Below are 20,141 nucleotides of genomic sequence, written 5' to 3' on the forward strand. Positions count from 1 at the left end.
AACAAACATTTCAAAATTGAGAAATGCAAATGTGTTATATCTGAGACCTCTCTGCAGAAGCATTTACCACTTTAGGGTTCACAACAAACGCAAAAAAACATCAGATGTAATGATGCTCAGCATAATAATTATGTCATGACCGCCACTCCAGCCCCTGCCTGGGTCCCTGCTTCACACTCCTGATTCTGTCTGTCTCTCTCGCTCATACTTTCTTTTCCTCTCTCTCTCCTCCCTATAATCTGCTGCTTGCAGAGATTGGAAACAGCTGCAGTAATCAGCTCACCTGCCTTTAATCACCTCCCTCTATAAAAGCCCAGCTCCCTCTCTATCAAGCATAGCCCCATATGCGCTCAGTCCAACAACACAGTCTGGTCAAGCAAGAAATGTACTGGGACCTGACAGTTTGACCAGACAAACAACTGAACAGTACCTGATCGGACAGCTGTAACCCATTTTGGTGACAAATGATCAAACATTTTGCCCAGTGAGGAGACAGAACTTTTGGGACACAGTGTAGTCTTGATCAGTGGTTGGTTCTTCACCTCCAATAAAAGTGCTTGTCTTCCCAGCTCAAGATTTTATTTAGTTTCCCCTGCAGGATAATCAGGACAGTAATTGACCTGTGGCTTTTTCACTTGGTACATTTGCCTGTTGTACCACATCTTTGACAGCATTTATGCTTAATTCTGGGCATCCAATTTTCCCCAGTCTGGTGAGGTAGTTGGTCATTTTGTACTTTAGACTTATTTTCCATCCATAATTGTTATGGGGAAGCTGGAGAACCCAGGCGCAGACATAGAAAACGGCAAACAGGAAGTAAATGAAAAGGGTTTTATTTAACAAAAGAACTACACCAATAAATAGAATTGGGAACTGAGGGGACTAAAGAAAGCTAAAACTCTACGAACATACACTATGAATTCAAAAATGGAAGTTTACAAAACTGGCTAAGAATGTGCACTCACAAGAAGGGGGGAACTGAAAACAGAGGGGAAATCCAGGAGCTGACAGGAACAAAAACAGGGCTGGCGAGAATTCAGGAGAAAAACTGAGTCCAGGTGGAGAACTGAACAAGAACTGGCAGGAGTACGGGGCAGAGCAGGATCCATAAGAGGCGATTGCAGTTTAGAGATGAAGCAGCAATCTGAGGGAGTCCAAAGGGGGGAAACAGCATCCATGTGTGGCTCAGCAGTCTTTGGTCCAGAGTAGAGTGAATGACTGAACTGCCTTAATAATAATTTTATTTATAAAGTGCTTTCAGTCAAAGTGCTGTACACAGAAATAAAACATTAAAAACAGATAAAAACATTCAAAACAGACAGAAACAATAAAAATAAAAACAATAAACAATAAAATGATCAAACAGAGGATTAACTCTTTCAGGTCCAGTCACCATCATTTCTGTCTTAGCAGAATTCAGAAGCAGGAATTTATTGCTCCGAACAGCTGAGAGACAGGCCTGAAGTTTATCAATGTCAGAGCCACTTTAAAGGACCAACGCCATGTAAAGCTGTAGATCGTCGGGGGAAAAAATCAAGCAAAATCCAGTGAATTTTGTTAGGTTTGCTTGATTTTTTCCCCTGAATGTTCTTAAAGAAACATTTTTTTTAACATTTCTTTTTTTCCTCCAAAAAATGTTCAAAATTTTCCCAAAGAATTTTGAGAATCTGGAAGTTTTCAGTGTGAAAATATATTTTTTTCACACATTTTTAAACTTTAAAACAGGTCAATTTGACCTGCAGGACGACACAAGGCTTAATACAATTTCAAGATTGTTAGACTTAACAAGATATTTAAGATACATTGTCTTAAAACAAGCCCCTCCACCTTGCCGAAATGTCACTTGTTAAGTGAATTTATCTTAAATCAAGTGGGATGAGACATTTTGACTTAAAATAAGACAAACAGACTTGGTAAGATTTTGAGTTTTTGCAGTGCAGACAGATATAGAAAGAGGGAGCCAAAGGGACAGGGACAGAGAGACAGAAGGGAGAGCCAAGAGGGAGAGATGCCAGAGACAGGAAGGAGGAAGAAAGGGACAAGGTATGAGGAGAACAGGGATCACAACAATGAAGACCTGAGAGTGACCCTTGCTCCTTTAGCAGGAATGTTTTATTGGAGCCAGAGCCACATCATCAAAATCTTCATTCAAGGGATGCATTTTGTATTTGATCATTTCTAATGCCAAACCCTCCAAGATGTCAGACCTTAGCTTGGATTGAGAAGAGTGCTGCTGTTATGAAAGGTTATACGTATGAAAGACGTAGATTCAGGGGAGGAAAGTGTGTCTGCCAATAATGAAAAAGAATCAAAATCTAATCTTTGCTGTAGAGCAGTACAGTCAGGGCCAATGCTTGACTTACTGGAAAAGTAAATTATTTTAATGGTGCCCCTGTCTGTAAATTGTGTGGTACTTAACAAGTTAACAAACTCACTGTCAAAGTCTTTGTGTCTGTACTTTAGTCTGAAATTTCCAGACAAATTAAATGGTCTTTTAATCTCTTGCTTCAGGCCCTCTATTGAATCCAGTATTCCAGTGGGAACAGTCAGTTTGGATGCATTGTCTATTTCAAGTATAACTCTTAGGGCTCTGCTCATCCTGTAACTACTCTGTGAAGAACAACTAATTTCTTTTAAAATGGTGGGTAATTATTAGGGCCCTGGTGATCACAATATATTCCTGCAATGACCCAATGCTTCACACTCTACAATGTATTAATAAAATGTCCAAAAATGCTTAATTTAGCCTGAATAGTTTATTTGTAGCACAGACATAACAGAGCCAAAGTGAGTCACGAATCTATGCACTGTCATAAGGCATCGAAAATCCATTTTCTCAGCCAGCTTTTTACTGCAATAATGTGACCCTGTCAGGGACCTGTAATACACAAATTGCGTACTGGCCTTATTGTCAGAAAGACTGTGAAAATAAAGGTCATAAAGGAGCAAACATTTCACAGGGAAAACGGACATTTCATTTCTAACTCTATTATGATGTAGCAAAGTTTCATAATTTATGCCTCAATGAAACCATAAGCACTCAATTAAAACTCAAAAACTGTGAACCAAATTGTTTTTATTAATTAAATCATTAGTGGTTAAGCAATGCAACATTATACAGGAATCAGTTACTGACAAAAACAAAAGCAAGGAAACAGTTAAATGTGAACTGCATTTGTGTTTGGTTGGCACAGGCCTCGTTGCAGCTGCATGTTGTTAGTGCTCCGACAGACATGGCACTGTTGATCCATTATGAAGGTCTGAGCATTAAACCACTGAAGGCCTCTACCACAACTGCACAAGGGTAGTATCTTTTTGGTTGTTCATATGTAAGGGTCATGTGTTGCACTGTTAAATCTGTGCAAACATCATCATAAACACAGAAGAAGTGCAGGCGGCAGACAGCAAAACTGCTGGTTTTAAATCTGCACTGGGACTGCTTCACATTATATGAAAGAAGGAACACAAATGAAATGGTGGTGAGTTTGAGCTTGAAGCTAAACTTTGATACTGTGGTGCTCTTTTGTCTTACATGGATCCAAACATGTATCCTGTGTTTGTCTCAGCATTAGCTCTTTTGACTACAGACCCATCCAGAGCGAACACCCTTCAGCATGCCTGGATAGGTGGCAACCTCCTCCATCCCTCCATCAGGATTACGTAAGAAAATGCATAGGCAGATGAAAATGTATCGGCTACAAAAATGCAGTCAAAGCAAAACATTCAAGAGAGAAAAACATGAATTCTTAAATTCATTTTTGCAAGGCACTCCTAAAATACCATAAACACATTTATACATCTTATTTAAAACACGTAAATGTGAATAAAAGTAGGAATATCTGAATAAAAATTGTCATTTGAAACAGAAGCTGAAAGATGTGGTGAAATGCATCTTTAATCTGGAGCAGAGAAGATTATCGTGAGATGACTGGACACTAGGGGTCAGTGTCAGACTGCAACAGTACAGTGTCCATTAGAGTCTAAACTATGTGTGCTGAACATATTGGTCCTTATTTAGTTTACTTATGGAACACATTTTTTGAATAACTCATAACAGATTTTAAAGAACAAAAATCTCATCAGAAAATAGCACAAGTAAATTTCATTAGTGAGGGAAATGTTATGTCTCTATTTTATATTTTGCAAACCTTCATTTTCACAGGCAATGGTTATTCTTTGGGAGCAATGACAGCAGAATGTTACATAAAAATACTGCATTAAACGAGTTGAGCTGAAGAGACGGCCATTAGGCTACATTCTGCCAGTAATGAAAAAGAGACAACATCCGCCTTACGTCATGAGTGATCGTATACAAAATCATACACAAATACTTGTGCATATCAAAAGCAAAAAATATAACAGACATCACTGTGCCACTAAATATGGTAAATGAAGCAGAGTAGAATAACATTTAAGCATTAAAACAGCTGAACAGCAAACAACGTGGAAGGAATAGTTTTGTGTGTGTGATATGTGATATTTCTAAAGCACAAAGAACGTCTGGATAAGCATGAATATATACTCAGTGTGCTGGGAATCTGCTATACCCAAGATCATTTTCATCAAACACTGCTGAAATTCAATGGACAGGAGAGTCATTTTCATATTCTCATCACACTAGTTGTGAATGGTTAGTGTCTTGACATAAAAAATGAAACAGAAAATGAAATCCAGACACTTTGATGTGAGGGGATGATGGTGTCCTGTCGCCCATCGTATCTTCCCTACCCTTACCCACCGCAAAGTTGTTCCATTTTTGTCTTCCTCTCTTATTTCATCATCATTTACTCCACAGAACACAAATGGACTCGAAACAACCCTTGAAGTGCTTTTGCAAATGTGAGAAGAATTTAACTAAGTCATTTGAATTGTGATTCTCATAAATGACAGCTATTTTTTTCCAAATTGCATCATATTTTTATAATTTTGGCCATCATTCCTATTTTCAGTAATAAAGACGTTCTTTACTAAGTTACCTGCTGACACTTGGAAATGTAACAACTCATTGCTAGATTGATGACTGGAGGTTAAAAATGAGCTGGGACATACGTAATTAGTATCTTCTATTTCCTCACACCGTTTTTGTTCCATGCAATTTTCTGACCTTTTAAAGGCAGTACAAGTATCTATAAAGAACAAAGCACCTACCATCACTATATAAAGTGTGTAAAATGTGTTAGAGAATACTTATTTACAACTCTGGCAAACATGAAGCGCTAGCGTCCATTTGGAGTTGTTTATATTCTAAGATATTGTAGTTAGTTCAACCTGAGGAAAATATCTGCCCGCTTAGCTGCTAGATGTTCTTCTTTCTTCATGATCACATGGCTAGCTTTGTCTGCAGCTTTCACACAATTTTTGACTAATTCTTTCTGAAAAGAATACAAAGGCAGACATAACCAGCCTGGCAGTATAACTTTGACCTGCAATATTTACCAGTGTTATGCTTGCATAGAGAGCTGCTGTGCAATGAAGAATTACTACAATGAATTTGGATGCACTATTTCTGTTGGCTTGTTCACTACCTTCTGATCATATGGCTGATCAATCAAACCTGTAGTGACATTGGCATGATCTCAGAAGGTACTTTAATGAGTACAAAGTTATCTGAACTGGAAAAAATAATGGCCAGAATTATAAAAATAGGACCCCATTTGTAATTAGCCTCAATCATTTTTTAGCAGTGTTCTAAATCCCAACATTTTTTTATTTTACTTTTCACAAAAGAACCTCAGGGTTGGTGCAAAGGACTTTGAAGGGTCTTGGCAAACTCCTTGCTCTATATTTAGTCGCTGTCTCTATCTCTGTCCTCGTTCTCCTCCAAGGCATCATGGCTGTCCTCCTCTTCATCTTCATCAACCTCTTCCTCATCTCCTCCTCCATTCATCATCTCCATCTCAACCTCCACTCCCCCTTCCTCAACTTCTCCATCTACCCCACTGAAGGGGTCAGCATCCTGGGACACCTCCACCATCTCAGTGCCTTGGACCACCTCAACAGCACCTTCACGGACTTTCTTGACATGGAAGGTAAAGGGGGGCACCTTGTACACAGCAGTCTTGGACCGAGCGTAAACGACGTGGTCTGGTGTAAAGGCCTTCTTCATCTTTTCACTGGACGTCTTCATCTTCTGTTTGCGGTCAGGATTGACAGTCATGCGCGTTTGAAGTTTTCCCATCTTCTTCTCGATGTTGTGACGTGTTTTCTCCAGGTTCTCCTTGGTCTTCTGCTTGGTCTTTTCTAAATTCTCCTTGGTTTTCTGCTTGGTCTTTTCCAGGTTCTCCTTTGTCTTCTGCTTTGTTTTCTCAAGGTTCTCCTTAGTCTTTTGCCGGGTTTTCTCCAGGTTCTCTTTGGTCTTTGCTCTGGTCTTATCCATCTTCTCCTTTGAGAAAACGGTCTTCAGGGTTTGCACACGCTGCAGGCTGCTGCGCTTGATCCGCTCAGCTCGAGTCTCCTCGATGGTCTCCTCAAGCTCCACGCCCTCCTCATCTGACGAGAGGTCCACATGGGGTTTGTCTGCCTTCTCTCCTTCTCCTCCCTCCTCTTCAGCCTCTTCCACCGTTTCCTTGAGCTCTAGCAGACTGCCACCTCTGCTTCCTGACACAGACTCAGAAACCTTCATGGATTTAGAGATGCTGAGTTTTGAGGGAACCTTCACTTCATCCTGTGGAAAAGAGAGCATAAAGAATGTTAATTAAATTAAGTCCGATGGATAATAGATGCTCAAAGTTCAAGCAACAAGAAAAGAGTCTTGTTGAAAAACCTTCCGAAAATGTTATACGTGAACTTTTGGTCCCACAGAACTCAAGATAACTGAAATGGCACATAAATATAAACTATAATTAATGTACATATTGTGTGTTAATTTGATGATCTCATAAAGATGATGTACTTGATACTTTTTAGAGTTTGACTGAGATGTAGACGATCATCAGGAGATCCCCTAGACAGACAGCATTACTAAAATTGCATTTGCTCATGGTTGGCCCTCTCCTAAACACTTCTTTCACATCTTTATTTGCATAAAATAGCTCACTAAAGATAGAAAAAGGAAGTTGTCAGTGCTCAGACTGATAATTAAAGCAGCAAAAATAGTTATCTTTGGCCATTAGAGAGTGGTGGAACAGGCTTGAAATCCAACACTGGCATATTATCACATTATAAAACTCAGATGTGAAACATGTAAGAAAGTAGTTGGTTATTACATATCTGGTAGTTACAGAGCATGTTAGTGTCAAACTGATGCGGTTAAGTCCAATATTCACTCTTCATTTAGCTCTGCTTTGGTGTCCATATGTCTGTTAGTGGCAGATCACTAATTTGTGTGTCTTCTGGTTGGTGCTGAACAGGAAGCGTACAACAGTGTACCAGCAGTGAGAGAGAACCAATAAAGTCAAGTCATGAAACCAACAATGCCTGAAAGGAAGTCGAAAAGTTTTGTAAAGCTCAAGAAAAACTACTGAATTAGATGTTTTTCTTTCTGGGCTGAATGTAATTGAAAACATTCATGTTGTATTAAATCAATATATCAGTATAAAAGAGTATATTGGTGATGCTTCAAGGTTACTTAAAACAGGGAGGTGAGATTTAGGGCCGTTTAAATGATGGTTAGTAACTGTCAGGGGCTCCAGCTCGGTGCTGGAATAAACAATGGAATGGTGTTTGCTTTTGTGAAATGTATGTTCCTGTATTTGTACATTTTTCCTCCTCTGTTTCCATGTGCACAGGTACACACAGGGTTACTGAGGTGAGAGGGATGACTCACCAGCTAGAGTTTGCTAGCTTAGATTCCAGCTTAAACAGAGATGTGTCTGATTACATTTTGACCAAGTGGAATCTGTAACAAGACTTCAGATTTCACTGATTTATGTCATACCGGAGGGAAGACACGACTGAGAAAAATGTTACTGTCTCTGAGACAAAGGAATGGAATCTTGGTAATGGAAATAGGTTAGGGGGCATTTCTGTTAGTGTTAGGCAATACAGTCACAGCCGGAGTACAAAGCTGCACATACCTTCGTCTCACATTCATAAGATATGCACAGTCCTAAGCAGATAATACACACACAGTGGCTGGAAGAATGGAGGGGAGGAGGGAACTAATGGATGTTTCCATCCAGATGAGGGTGAGTTGAAGTTTTGTGGTCTAATTGTGCAGGCTGGCACATGCTGTCATTCTCCCTCATGTCCTACTCACCCACAAGCACTCTATCGCCTGTTTCGGAAACATGAACAACCAAAACAGGACAGAAATTATATGACAGTGGAACCTTGCTGTGGTTCGTTATGACTGGATTTAGTGGGAGAGATAACCCAATAACTTAACTACTGTCAACATGCTGATTGTCTGTGCTATGCGTATAGGGTTTAGTACAGGGATGGAAACTATAGGAGGGACTAAGTCTTGTTTTTGCAAGTCACAAAATCTCAAGTCTCAGATGTTGATTATGTCTTGCCTCCAGTCAAATTAGAGTCCTGAAGCTTATGGTTTGAGTTCTGAGCAAGTCATTATGCCTCGTTTACTACATGTAATATCATTTTACCAGTATACCGATTAACAGTTTGTTTATTGGTGCAAAAGTCGAGTTGCATGTATTTGTGAACTTGACCTATAGGCTTTGTTTGCTTGTAAGGATTGCCAGTATGCATACTGAAATGACTGTAATTATCAAAACTGATTAATTATTAGCTAGATTAGCATGCTAAAACCCATGTGCACTATTGTTCAATAATGCTAACATAACAGAGACTTCAGTCACTTAATGTAAAAAAAAAAGACTGGTACAGTGAAAACTTAGCCCATGTTTAATGACCCCATGGCCTTTCCTCCAGCAGCCCCCTCAGCACACAGCAGCTCCACAACTGGCAAGACTGGTTGTAATGAGCTTTTCACCCTCCGAGGCGCAGAAGTTTGGTTTTGCCCATTTTGTTACATAACGTAGAAGAAGACAAAAGACAAGTAAGCATGACCTGCGTCCGTCTCACCCTGGCCCACCCTAATAAAGCATTCCTGCACAGCATCGATTCCTTCATTCCCCTTAAGCTCACATCTCCCACTCAGCCTTTTCTCTACCGTACCCATTTCCTCTCATGTGCTCCTTCACCTCATACATACAATGCTCTGGCTTGTTAATGAAGGGATGGGAAGGAGGGGCAAGGGGAAGGGGTCTTCCTCTTTCCATCACGGCAAATCTTCATCCAGTGGGGCTCCTGAAAGTCTGCATGTACTGCTTGTTGTACGTATTGTCTTTTCCTCTCTCCCTACACCACTTTTACGATCAAAACAGGAACACAGCAGAGTCAGAACAAAAGACTCCCAGGGCGGGGAGGTGGAGGGGTGTGTGTGGAAAGTGGAGATTCTTTTCTGCTGCAGTATGGATCAAGTAATAGCACAAGTGGGATGATTCTTCTGTGTCTTGGAAAACCATCTGCTCAGCAGGAAGATGATAGCATCAAAGCATTAGCTGGAAGGTGCCTATTGTGTTCTGTTGCAGTGTGATGGTGGTGTATTGTGCTGTAGTATCTTGGGTAAACTTGACCGTGGATGAGGGATTTTGGCTTTCCTGAACAGCTGTGTTGACACAGGGGGGTGATGGAAAATACCTGCCTTGCTCAGATTCATTACATCTTGTTTTGAACTCAGGGACAATGCAGTGGGAGCTACAGATCGCTCTGACGTGGCTTGACAGTTTGTCACAGCTCTAAAGAAATGTGGAGTGTAGTGCTGGATGATTACATACAGCCTTGTGAAAATACTGAATGAGCTTCCTGCTGTAGCATGAGTTAAATAAATAACATTTTTGCTTTCTTTCTCACTTGTACAGTATCCCAGTCTAGCCTGGAAGCAGGAATAAACAACCAGCCTGACTCAGTATGAAGTTAAAAAATATTCCCATGTACACTTCCAACACCTCTAAAGCTCAAAAATATACATACCAGCACTTCTATACCACAACTCACCAAAGAAGATGCCCCTACAGATTGCAATCTGTATTGTACATAGACGTGTTTTTAAATATTTGATATGCAAAGCTGACTTGTCCTCTCAGTTACCCCAAAGTCATTAATGTACTGAATAAACAATCAAGCAATCTCCTAAATACGCGTTTCTATTTTAAAAGCAGTTATGTAACACTAAAAACAAGGCACATCTGATGAAATAAAGGCTTAATGAAAACACGTCTACTTGTTTAAACGGGGTCACAGCATTACTAAACGACAAAGCCAAGAATCCCCTATTTCATCCTAACACCCTTTGTTCATATACTTTTGTCCTCCGACCTCCATTAAGCACAGTGCACACAGCACATAACTACTGGTAGCTTCATTATAATATGTCTCTTGTGCAGCAGTGATGCAAAATTCCTCACTCATTTTCAGTTCATTGAAATGGAGTGATATGCAGCAAACCTGCATCACTTTGGGGTCCTGGGGTCTGGAACTATGAAGCAGTGGCTAGTTTGCTCTGTGACTTTATCTCACATGGATGTCATTGACACTGAGGGACTGGTCAGGGTTGGATGTTAAATGAAGGACAATTTGGAGCACATGGAATATGAATAAATGAACCTCAGCCTGCTTATACTGGAGTCTTTTTATACTTAATGGAATCTAATAACCAGGCAAATGCGTGTGTAGATGAAACCAGTTAGCGTTAAAATGAGGTGTAGCTGGACCGCTACCTTATCTTCCAGGGGCCTGGAGCCCAGTCTGTCAGCTCGGAGAGTACGAGGTCACTGGCTAATGTGTTTGCACAAGAAGGCTTCACAGGGGCTGCACTGGAGGGAATTCTGTGCTGCGTGCATGTGTGTGTCCAAAGTACATGGAAAGAGTGTATGGGGAAGTTCAGCCATTCACCTTGGTGTGTTGACTTCCTGACCCTCCTAATTTAATGAGACATTGTTCTCCATGAGGCTGCTGTTCCAAAGACAGGAAGGTACACTCAGAGCCATGGAAAATAAATGAATGAGGTATGTAATGGTTCTGTGTGTGTGTGTGTGTGTGTGTGTGTGTGTGTGTGTGTGTGTGTGTGTGTGTGTGTGTGTGTGTGTGTGTGTGTGTGTGTGTGTGTGTGTGTGTGTGTGTCTGTGTGTCTGTGTGTCTGTGTTCTTGTACTTGCTACATTGTGAGAACCATTTTCTGCATTTAACTATCAAAGTGAGGACATTTTTACAAAGTGAGGACATTTTGACCGGTCCTCACTTTGAAACAGCCATGTTTGAGGGTGAAGACTTGTTTTTAGAGAACAGGTATGAATTGAGGTTTGGTTAGGGTTAGGGTAAGGATTAAGTTTAGGCAATCAGTTGTGATAGTTAAGGTTAGGGTAAGGCTCTAGGAAATGCATTACGCCTATGGATGTCCTCACTAAGATAGAAGTACAAACATGTGTGTGTGTGTGTGTGTGTGTGTGTGTGTGTGTGTGTGTGTGTGTGTGTGTGTGTGTGTGTGTGTGTGTGTGTGTGTGTGTGTGTGTGTGTGTGTGTGTGTGTGTGTGGTGGTCTAAGCAAGTCTGTGAGATCACATTTTGACTTTAGCTCTTGCAAAACACACACAAGGAAATAATTTCCATATCTCGTTTGCAGTGAAATTACAAAATAGCTGTTGGGACAGAAGTTTGTTGCAAAACGCAATGAATCACTGTGAGAGAGATAGAGAGAGGGCGAGAGAGAGAGACAGACAGACAGAGAGAGAGTGTCTCCTCACAATATTAGGCTGCACTATTTCATCTGTTTATGTCTTCATGTTTGTGTCTATGTTTGGGTGTTATTAGTGGCCGGGTCATGAAAAGGAACGCGTCTTTTTGAAACACACAAGTTTCAATATTGCTTCATTAACATAATTTTCTTTCTTTCTTTCTTTCTTTCTTTCTTTCTTTCTTTCTTTCTTTCTTTCTTTCTTTCTTTCTTTCTTTCTTTCTTTCTTTCTTTCTTTCTTTCTTCCTTCCTTTCTTTCTTTCTGCTGCTGGACAGATTCCTGCTTGACTCATGGCCGGTGGAAAAGTCATTAATCTGAGAGGTGTTTACAGTGCTTTTACTCTGGCTCTCTCCTTCTAACAGCCCACCACCCACTATGTGTGCGTGCTCTAAATCATGAATGCCCACACTTTCTTGCTTTCTGGCATCGTACATTATGAGGACATTGTCAACAATATAAATAATACATAGCGGGTCTGGGGCTGCACAGTGTTGTAGTGGTTAGCACTTTCGCCTTGCAGCAAGAAGATCCCCGGTTCAAATCCTGGCCTGGGCCAGGGATCATTCTGCATGGAGTTTGCATGTTCTCCCTGTGCTCCGGCTTCCTCCCACAGTCCAAAAAATATGCTGAGATTAATTGATCACTCTAAATTGTCCGTAGGTGTGAATGTGAGTGTGATTGTGTGTCTGTATATGTAGCCCTGCGACAGACTGGCGACCTGTCCAGGATGTCCCCTGCCTTCGCCCGAATCAGCTGGGATAGACTCCAGCACCCCCCGCGAACCCAGTGAGGATAAAGCGGTGTATAGAGAATGGATGGATGCATATAGCGGGTCTGACTCTGTGGGGCTTGTCCTTACATGACAGCTGGATGTTGAGGAAACTGTAACTGCTGGACATCTCTTTTACAATTTGGTATTTGAGATTTAGCAACATTTATCAATAGTTAAAACATTACACTTACACACAAGCTAACCTCAGTCCCATTTTAATCAACTCTGATAACGGCATTGACATGGAACCTGAGTAACCTGGTTGTTCGTCTGCCTTTGTATGTCATCTGTGTGGCTCATCCAGCCTCTCTGTCTCTTGTCTTGTATGTCTCTCACACTAATAATGTTTCTAGCAGCAACACTCCAGGTCAAGGTTTTCAGCACCTGGACACAGCTTTATCCAGTGTTTGAAAATAGGATATTAAGTTTAAATTAACAACAAATAAACAGGATGCTCTAAAAGCAGGATAATGATTGGATATAATTTAACCGTTCAACAAAAACTTTTCCCCTTTCCTTTTTCTTTGGGAGATTGAAATAATGTTACTAGGGAAAGGGGGAAAATGCTGTGAAGCGTATAGATTTTGCAAAAGCCTGTCATTGTTTATGCTTGTGTGTGTGAGTGTCTCTTGCTGAGATCAGCTGACTGATGCTCTGTGTTGTCAGCACAACACAGTGTTTCTCTTTCATGATGAGTGTGCACAGTGACTTCTGTCCCACCGTCCACTCTGCTGCTGCTGGATCACTCAGCGCAGACCTCCAGAGCTGAGCATTTATATTTTTCATGCATTTACATTGGATGTTAACAGATCTGATTGTCCAGTTAGTATGCATTGCCTATTTCTGATGGATGAAATCAATACATCTAAAATTGAGGTGTGCATATGTAACAGGGTCAGTCGTACAGCAGTGGTTATAGGTCAAATATATATGTATTATTGTATTGATGTCATATAAAATGCTATATATATTTTACTTTATTGTTCACCATGAGACTACAGGAGAAATGACATTCTGATCTCCTCTTGTTTTTATTTTCTACCTAATCCATTATTCCCTGATGCCATGACATTTTGTTAAACATTATTATTTGACATCCAGGGATTTCAGGTTTCAGGTCTGTGCCTTTGCATTTCCTGAAAATCCCCTTTCAGAGATTTCTTTTTCCTGTTAGAAGACCAGCATCTTTTTTACCTGCACCATGACAAAAATTCTTAGCTGAAAAAAAATGTCATTTTGACCACTGAGTTGATCTGTCTGTCAAGCTAGAAGGTCCAACTGACCAAAGATAATGTTCTCAGTCTAATTTTCATCTGAATTTGAATATTTTTGAAGCAGGTACATTGAGTCTTGCCTTGTTGTTTTCCTCAACAGATAAATGTCAGCAAAACAATGAAAAGTACCATGTTTCCTAAAAAAAATAGACCCCAAGTGCAGCATGTTTACTGAAACGAGAATTGGGTTTAAAATGGAACCTTGAAAGGCAGAGAAGTAAGCAGACTGCTACCTCTCTGACTTTCAAATCTGTGCTTGCATACTTCATGTCGCGATTGTTGCATTATAATTTGTAATAGCAGCAAATAAAAATCATGCCAGAACTGAGTGTTCACTGGGGTGTGGAAACTTTCCACTCTCACACTGCAACTACTCATCAGGCTGATGGAGAGGGAGAAAGGAATCCTGCTGCAACACACCCCTCTCTGTTTCTGTTTTCCTGTTTAAACTCAAACCACCGAGAACTCCCCAAGTGCTGTGGAAAAGCCAGTGTGTGTGTGTGTGTGTGTGTGTGTGTGTGTGTGTGTGTGTGTGTGTGTGTGTGTGTGTGTGTGTGTGTGTGTGTGTGTGTGTGTGTGTGTGTGTGTGCGTGTACACTGTACCTGTATGACTCACATAGATACAGCACATACATGCGTACTGTCCACATTCCATTACACAAACACGCGGACTGAGGGGCTTTTCCAGTAAATCAAGGAAAAAAGGGAATCCTCATGACTGCTGATGCAGAGAGGAACTGACGGCAGGCTAAACAAGGACACTTTTTTTCCTTTTGGGGCTTTGGATTCAAAATAGCAAGTTACAATTTCACCACAAGGAAGTCCTTCTGGAGCTTGTATTCACGTCAGATATCATGAAAATACAGTTGTTCTGTTTTTTTCTGAAAGCCTCAAGGACTAGTCGGTTGTTAAAAGCAGGCTCTAGAACAGCTATTAATCAGACTTGGTGGTGAGATTGTTCTCAGATGCTATTTCAAAGATCGCTTAACCTCAAGTCACTTACTGTAACTCACACAGTTAATAGCTCAGAATGGAAAAAAGGAAAGAAAAAGAAAGTTAAATATCTTCCAAAGGCTTACACATCTTACTCTTAAGTAGCACAGGTTTTCTTGGCCACACAAAAGACATATCTGGTATCCACTTTTTAGAATTAATTCCACAGCATATTGTAAAGACACATGAAAGCAACTGGATACACACAACACAACTTAAGTCAAGCTGAGGCCGGTGCCATGGAAACAGCTCTGGAACATTTTAGACTTGGGACAGATGGAACATTGTAGGCAGAGGAAACCTGCTTAAATGGGTTGTGTGGTCCTGCATGAGGCATATTAGCAGCAGGAGGGATCCTGCATCTCTAACAGCTGTTGACAAAACAGCAACAGATGCTGTGGTAATGATTTTTTTTTTTTACATTCTTTTATAAATGATGAATTGTAAAAGTAACATCCATCTCCCTTAGCTGTCACTGGGATGGAGGCATAAATATCAGAGACATCTTAAAACCTGAACAAATAAAATAAAACCTATCTGCATGGCTAGATGCCACTTGTCCGTCTGTTATTCTGTCTGTGTGCAAAATTACTTAAAAATGGACAAACGGATTTGGATGAAATTTTCAGGGAAAGTCAGAAATAACTCAAGGACCAAGTGATTGGATTTTGGTTATGATGTGGCTTATAATCTGAATCCATGGATTTGTGAAAGATTTCTGTATCATTGTGATCGTAGTAACTACAACAACAAGCGGACACTACATCAGCTGCCTGCTGACGATGACATAATTGCAATCTTAATCTACCGCTGCAGACTTATCAGGACTTATCGGTCGGAAATGATACACTGATACAAACAACTGATTAAATTGTGGGCATGTTTCTGAGTCCAATCAATTCCTGCTGTCTGCTACTTAATATTTAGGTGATGCGATTCGGTATCCATACATAATGTACAAACACATAACACACGCCTTGGCTCAACATGAGGACATTTTGCTTGTGAGTACATCTATATTAAATGGCCATGTTCTATGGTGCCCTGATTTCTGCCATGAGTTTTTTTTTCAAGATTTCAGCCATTGGAAACGATACAATGACTGAGCAGCCTTGGTGGAGTACTGCACTCTCTGAGTGCTTTTCTTGTTTGTAATTTATTAAGACCAGCCTTCAGGATATCACCTCTGAAATAATATCAGGAAGCAACTGGGTCTAATAACCGGGGCATATGCTGGGCTTACCATAAAAAAGCAAAAATGCTGTTGAGCCTTGACAAACACTTCAATACTTTGAGGCAAACAATAAACAACAGTTTATTATTAAAAAATATTGGTCATTGCTAAATATTTAAATTTCTCATACAAAGTCAGAGCAAAACCGAAATGACAGGTTAGTGTATGGGATGCAGTGTAAGTCTAATGCACAGCAGCATATGATCTGGATTTACCTGACACAGTGACCAATGAGGCAGCAACTAAAACCAGCAACAGCTAGCGACATACATTGGTCTAATCTTAATGGCCGTTCTGTCAGACTGGCTCCACCGGGTGATGGATGTGTAGCTATACACTGCTCTAACCAGGACTGTGTGTTTATGAGAGCGTTTCTTCTGAGTACCATGGGAAAGAGTGTGACGGTCACACAGCATAAAACTCTGGGGAAAGAACTCCCTACTCTCCTCCTGTTTTCCACTCGTCCCCTTTAATCAGAGACATGGGACCAGAGAGAGAAAGGGAGATTTCTATATAAAGTGATGGCATGCCACAGCTCCCTGAAGGGGGAGAGAGAGGGATGAGTCACCACGCCTGCAGCTGAAGTGGAGTACAGCACCAGACTTCTTTTTCCTACTTCCCCTCTCTTTCTTTTGATGTTTTTCACTTCATCATTTCTTTGTTTCTTTCTGCTTTCCTTGGTTTTAACCTGCCGTGGTTTCCTTAGAGTGGGAGAGTTAAGTTAAGTTGTCAGATGATGAGATCACTGAGGAATGAGGCAGATCATCGTCACAACTCCATGGCAACAGAACAAATATTCCTATGCCAGTTGTGTGCCAGATCATAGCACTTCTTTCTCATTCCCTTTCACTTGGTCATTGGCATGATGGCAGATTATTCCAGTGGTGTGGACTAAAAGATCTTGAAGGAAACTTTGCATGAAATCAAATGAAATGATCTTAGTCCACAGACTGCTACCTAACCTGGATTAAGCAAACAAGATATGACAAAGAAGTCGGTGATCTTAAATGTGCTGCCAGGTTTAATTTAAAACTTAAACAGCATCAGGCTTGTTTCTTCATGAGGGTTCTTTATAAAGTTTTCAGCCTCACAAGAAAACATTACAAGAAAGAGATTGTTTTTGCATTATTTTTCAACATAGTCTTCTTTACTTTAATGAACTTAGTCCACTGATGTTCAAACTTCACACTCACTTCACAAGGAGAAGGTCACATCTTGAGTCTCCTGTTACTTCTCAACGGCATGAAAATGGCTAACATGCAAGTGAGATTTCAGTTTGGTTAACCAATAGAAGTGAGACTGTGCCAGGTCAGATGAGTACGATGTATAGGCCAACAGTTCACTGGAAAATTTGGCTGTTTCTGCCTCTTGTTCTGTGTGGACCAGTCATTGTCTTGGAGCAACAGCAGCCAGTTCAAAGTCTTCCCTTCCTTTTTCCTTTAAATGCTTCAAACATTTGACTTTTTGTGGATGGTGATGTAGGACTTTATAGAATACAAAAGGAAGTTATTTCTAGATTAGGCTGACAGCTTTTTTTGAAGTACCCTTGTATGCTAAACTTGATATGGGTTTCAGTTTTGGTTTAGTTATTTCCTGTTTCATGTTGAAAGAGTCCATCCTTTGGGAGGCCATGGCTCTGAGGTTAGAGCAGGTTGAGGGGAGTTGCTTCCCCAAGCGAAGGAGTTCAAGTATCTCAGGATCTTGTTCACAAGTGATGGAAAAATGGAACGAGACATGGACAGATGGATGGTGCGGTTTCAGCAGTAATGCAGGCGGTGTACCGAGCTGTCATGGTACAGAGAGAACTGAACCAGACGAAAAAGACAAAGTTCTTAATTTATCAGTCCATCTATGTTCCAACCCTCACCTATGGTCATGACCTCTGGGTACCAGCCAAAAGAATGAGATCGTGGGTACAAGCAGCTGAAATGAGTTTCCTTTGTAGGGTGACTGGGCTCAGCCTTACAGATAGGGTGAGGAGCTTGGGCATCCGGAGGGACCTTGGAGTAGAGTTGCTGCTCCTTCGAAAAGCATCAAAAGGAGCCAGTTGAGATGATTTGATCAAATAATTCGGATGCTTCCGAGGAGACTTCCTTTGGAGGTCTTCCGAACCTGGGAAGAGACCCCGGGGTAGACCCAGAACCCGCTGGAGGGATTCTATATCTTGTCAGGCTTGGGAATACCTCGGGACCCCCCCAGGAAGAGCTGGAAAGCGTTACTGGGGAGAGGGACGTCTGGAACGACCTGCTTCGCCTGCTCCCTCCGCAACCCGGCCCGGATAAATGGAACAACATTGATAGATGATGGATGATGGATGGATGGATGGATGGATGGATGGATGGATGGATGGATTATGTCTTCATATTTATCCTCTATTGCTCTGAAAACAGTTTAATATTTTAGATATTTGGACAACAGTGCACTGTTTAATGTGACATACAGAGCATAAAATGACATTACAATTACTTGTTATATCTGGTTTCTGTGAAGTGTCTTCAGACAATCTGAATTGCATTTGGCGCTATGTAAATAAGATTGAATTGAATACCACCAAAGCTGCAGCTAAAAGATGCAGTGTTTTGAGACCATTTTATATTTTTAAATTCCTCATACTGGTTCAGGATTGTAGTTTGTTCTTTCTGTGAAAAGTATGCAGCTCTACATTTGTCCACATTTGTGTTTAGTCATCTGGTGCCAACATCATGTGAATGTGCTCAAAGCTAGATTCACAAAAAGAATTGATACCCAGCCTCGTGTCACTACTTAGCATAGTTGCAGATGTTTAGTGAAACCAGATCGTAAAAGATATCATGGCTATGAACTTGTTTTGTAGTACAGTCCTCAGAACTGTCTGCTTGTTCTCGTATTTTATGGCCAACATGTGATCACAGTATATCCTACAGTCCCTAAAGGTAGGAAAGAATGTTCCTGTATATTCAGGATGTTGTGCTTGAGGCCACAACAATTTGCATAAACCTATGGCCTCCCTAACATAGGAGCTTTGTTGGGATGCGTACATGAATCTAGCACGAATAAGGATTTTTTGAAGTGTTTCCAAGGCTGCAGACACGTTTGCGTGAGGCAGCTCTGTGCTGTTTTCACTCTAACTCCTTTCAGCTCTCACTGCAAGACACAGCTTGCCATTGTCGACTATCACTGTTGTTTTTACGGCATACTTGGCTTCATGGGTATTCAAAATCATGTACTTTCATGCACAAGCACACATCAGCAAATCAAATGCAGTCTTATAGACACACACAAACCCAGTGTGATGAGTAAACCCCATCATTAGTAATTCATTCTGTGACTGATGACATTTATTGTAGATATCATGAGTGTACCATTCCACTGACCTAAGCATGTGAACTTGGGCAAAGCTTTCCATGCACAAATGTTACATTTTTCTTGCATCAATCAACTTCTGGTAAATCCTATTGAGAAGAAATGTAATTATGATATAATAAGGAGCTGACACTTCAGCTTTGCCTCCCTCCCCTCTGTCCCTCTCTGGGTCTATGTGCAGTTCCCCATGATTGACTAACACAGACTTAAGCGGTAAGGGATGACAGTGGTCGTTTCCATGGCCACCCTGTGTTACTCTTTCCAATAACAATGGAGGAAGCTGATGTTTATGGTGAGATTTATGGAGCAGCAGAACAAGTGGCTTCCTCCTCCGCTGTTTGCGCTTGTTCTGTTCCCTCCCGTGTGTCCTCTGCTCTAAGCTAACAGGAGCGCTAAGCTACAGGGGAACACCAGCCATAACAGTGTGTGCAAGCTGAGAGTGGCCTCTCATTTTCAAAACCACTACAAACATTTTACATCAGACTTCCTGAGGGTTGATTTGAAACAGATGGAATAAAAGAAAAATGTTTAAAATCAGCACAGCAGAGGTCATTGCCAACACTTAGCATGGGATAACCTACATGGCATAACTCGTTTGGGTTATTTTCAGCTGAAAATTGCAGCTCCCTAAAGTCCTGTTGCCATAGTGACGTTGCATGGTTGCCTGCACATGAACCAAAATAAACTGTTACTGACTGATGAAAATTCTGCTTTGAGGTAAAAGGGTTATTTGTCATGAAACAGATCCTGCATGTGACCCCATCTAAAAAGCAAACATTGTGATTTTTTCAAGACATTTTTTTAGCATTCACAAGTGATGCTACAAGAAATG

At 40.8% G+C, this 20,141-nt stretch overlaps 1 protein-coding gene across 1 annotated transcript in view; it reads right to left on the reverse strand.

The window, feature by feature from the left end:
* Positions 1–3,059: 3,059 nt before the first annotated feature.
* The window catches only part of cavin1b (caveolae associated protein 1b), a 29,437-nt gene continuing 12,355 nt past the window's right edge, over positions 3,060–20,141 (reverse strand). Inside the window, exon 2 of the mRNA XM_022216027.2 lies at positions 3,060–6,664. Within this exon, the coding sequence (XP_022071719.1) occupies positions 5,786–6,664 (879 nt within the window). The 3' untranslated portion in view covers positions 3,060–5,785. The remainder of the gene's footprint in view (positions 6,665–20,141) is intronic.

This window comes from Acanthochromis polyacanthus, chromosome 19 (genome assembly GCF_021347895.1).
Source record: "Acanthochromis polyacanthus isolate Apoly-LR-REF ecotype Palm Island chromosome 19, KAUST_Apoly_ChrSc, whole genome shotgun sequence".
Lineage (NCBI taxonomy): Eukaryota > Metazoa > Chordata > Actinopteri > Pomacentridae > Acanthochromis > Acanthochromis polyacanthus.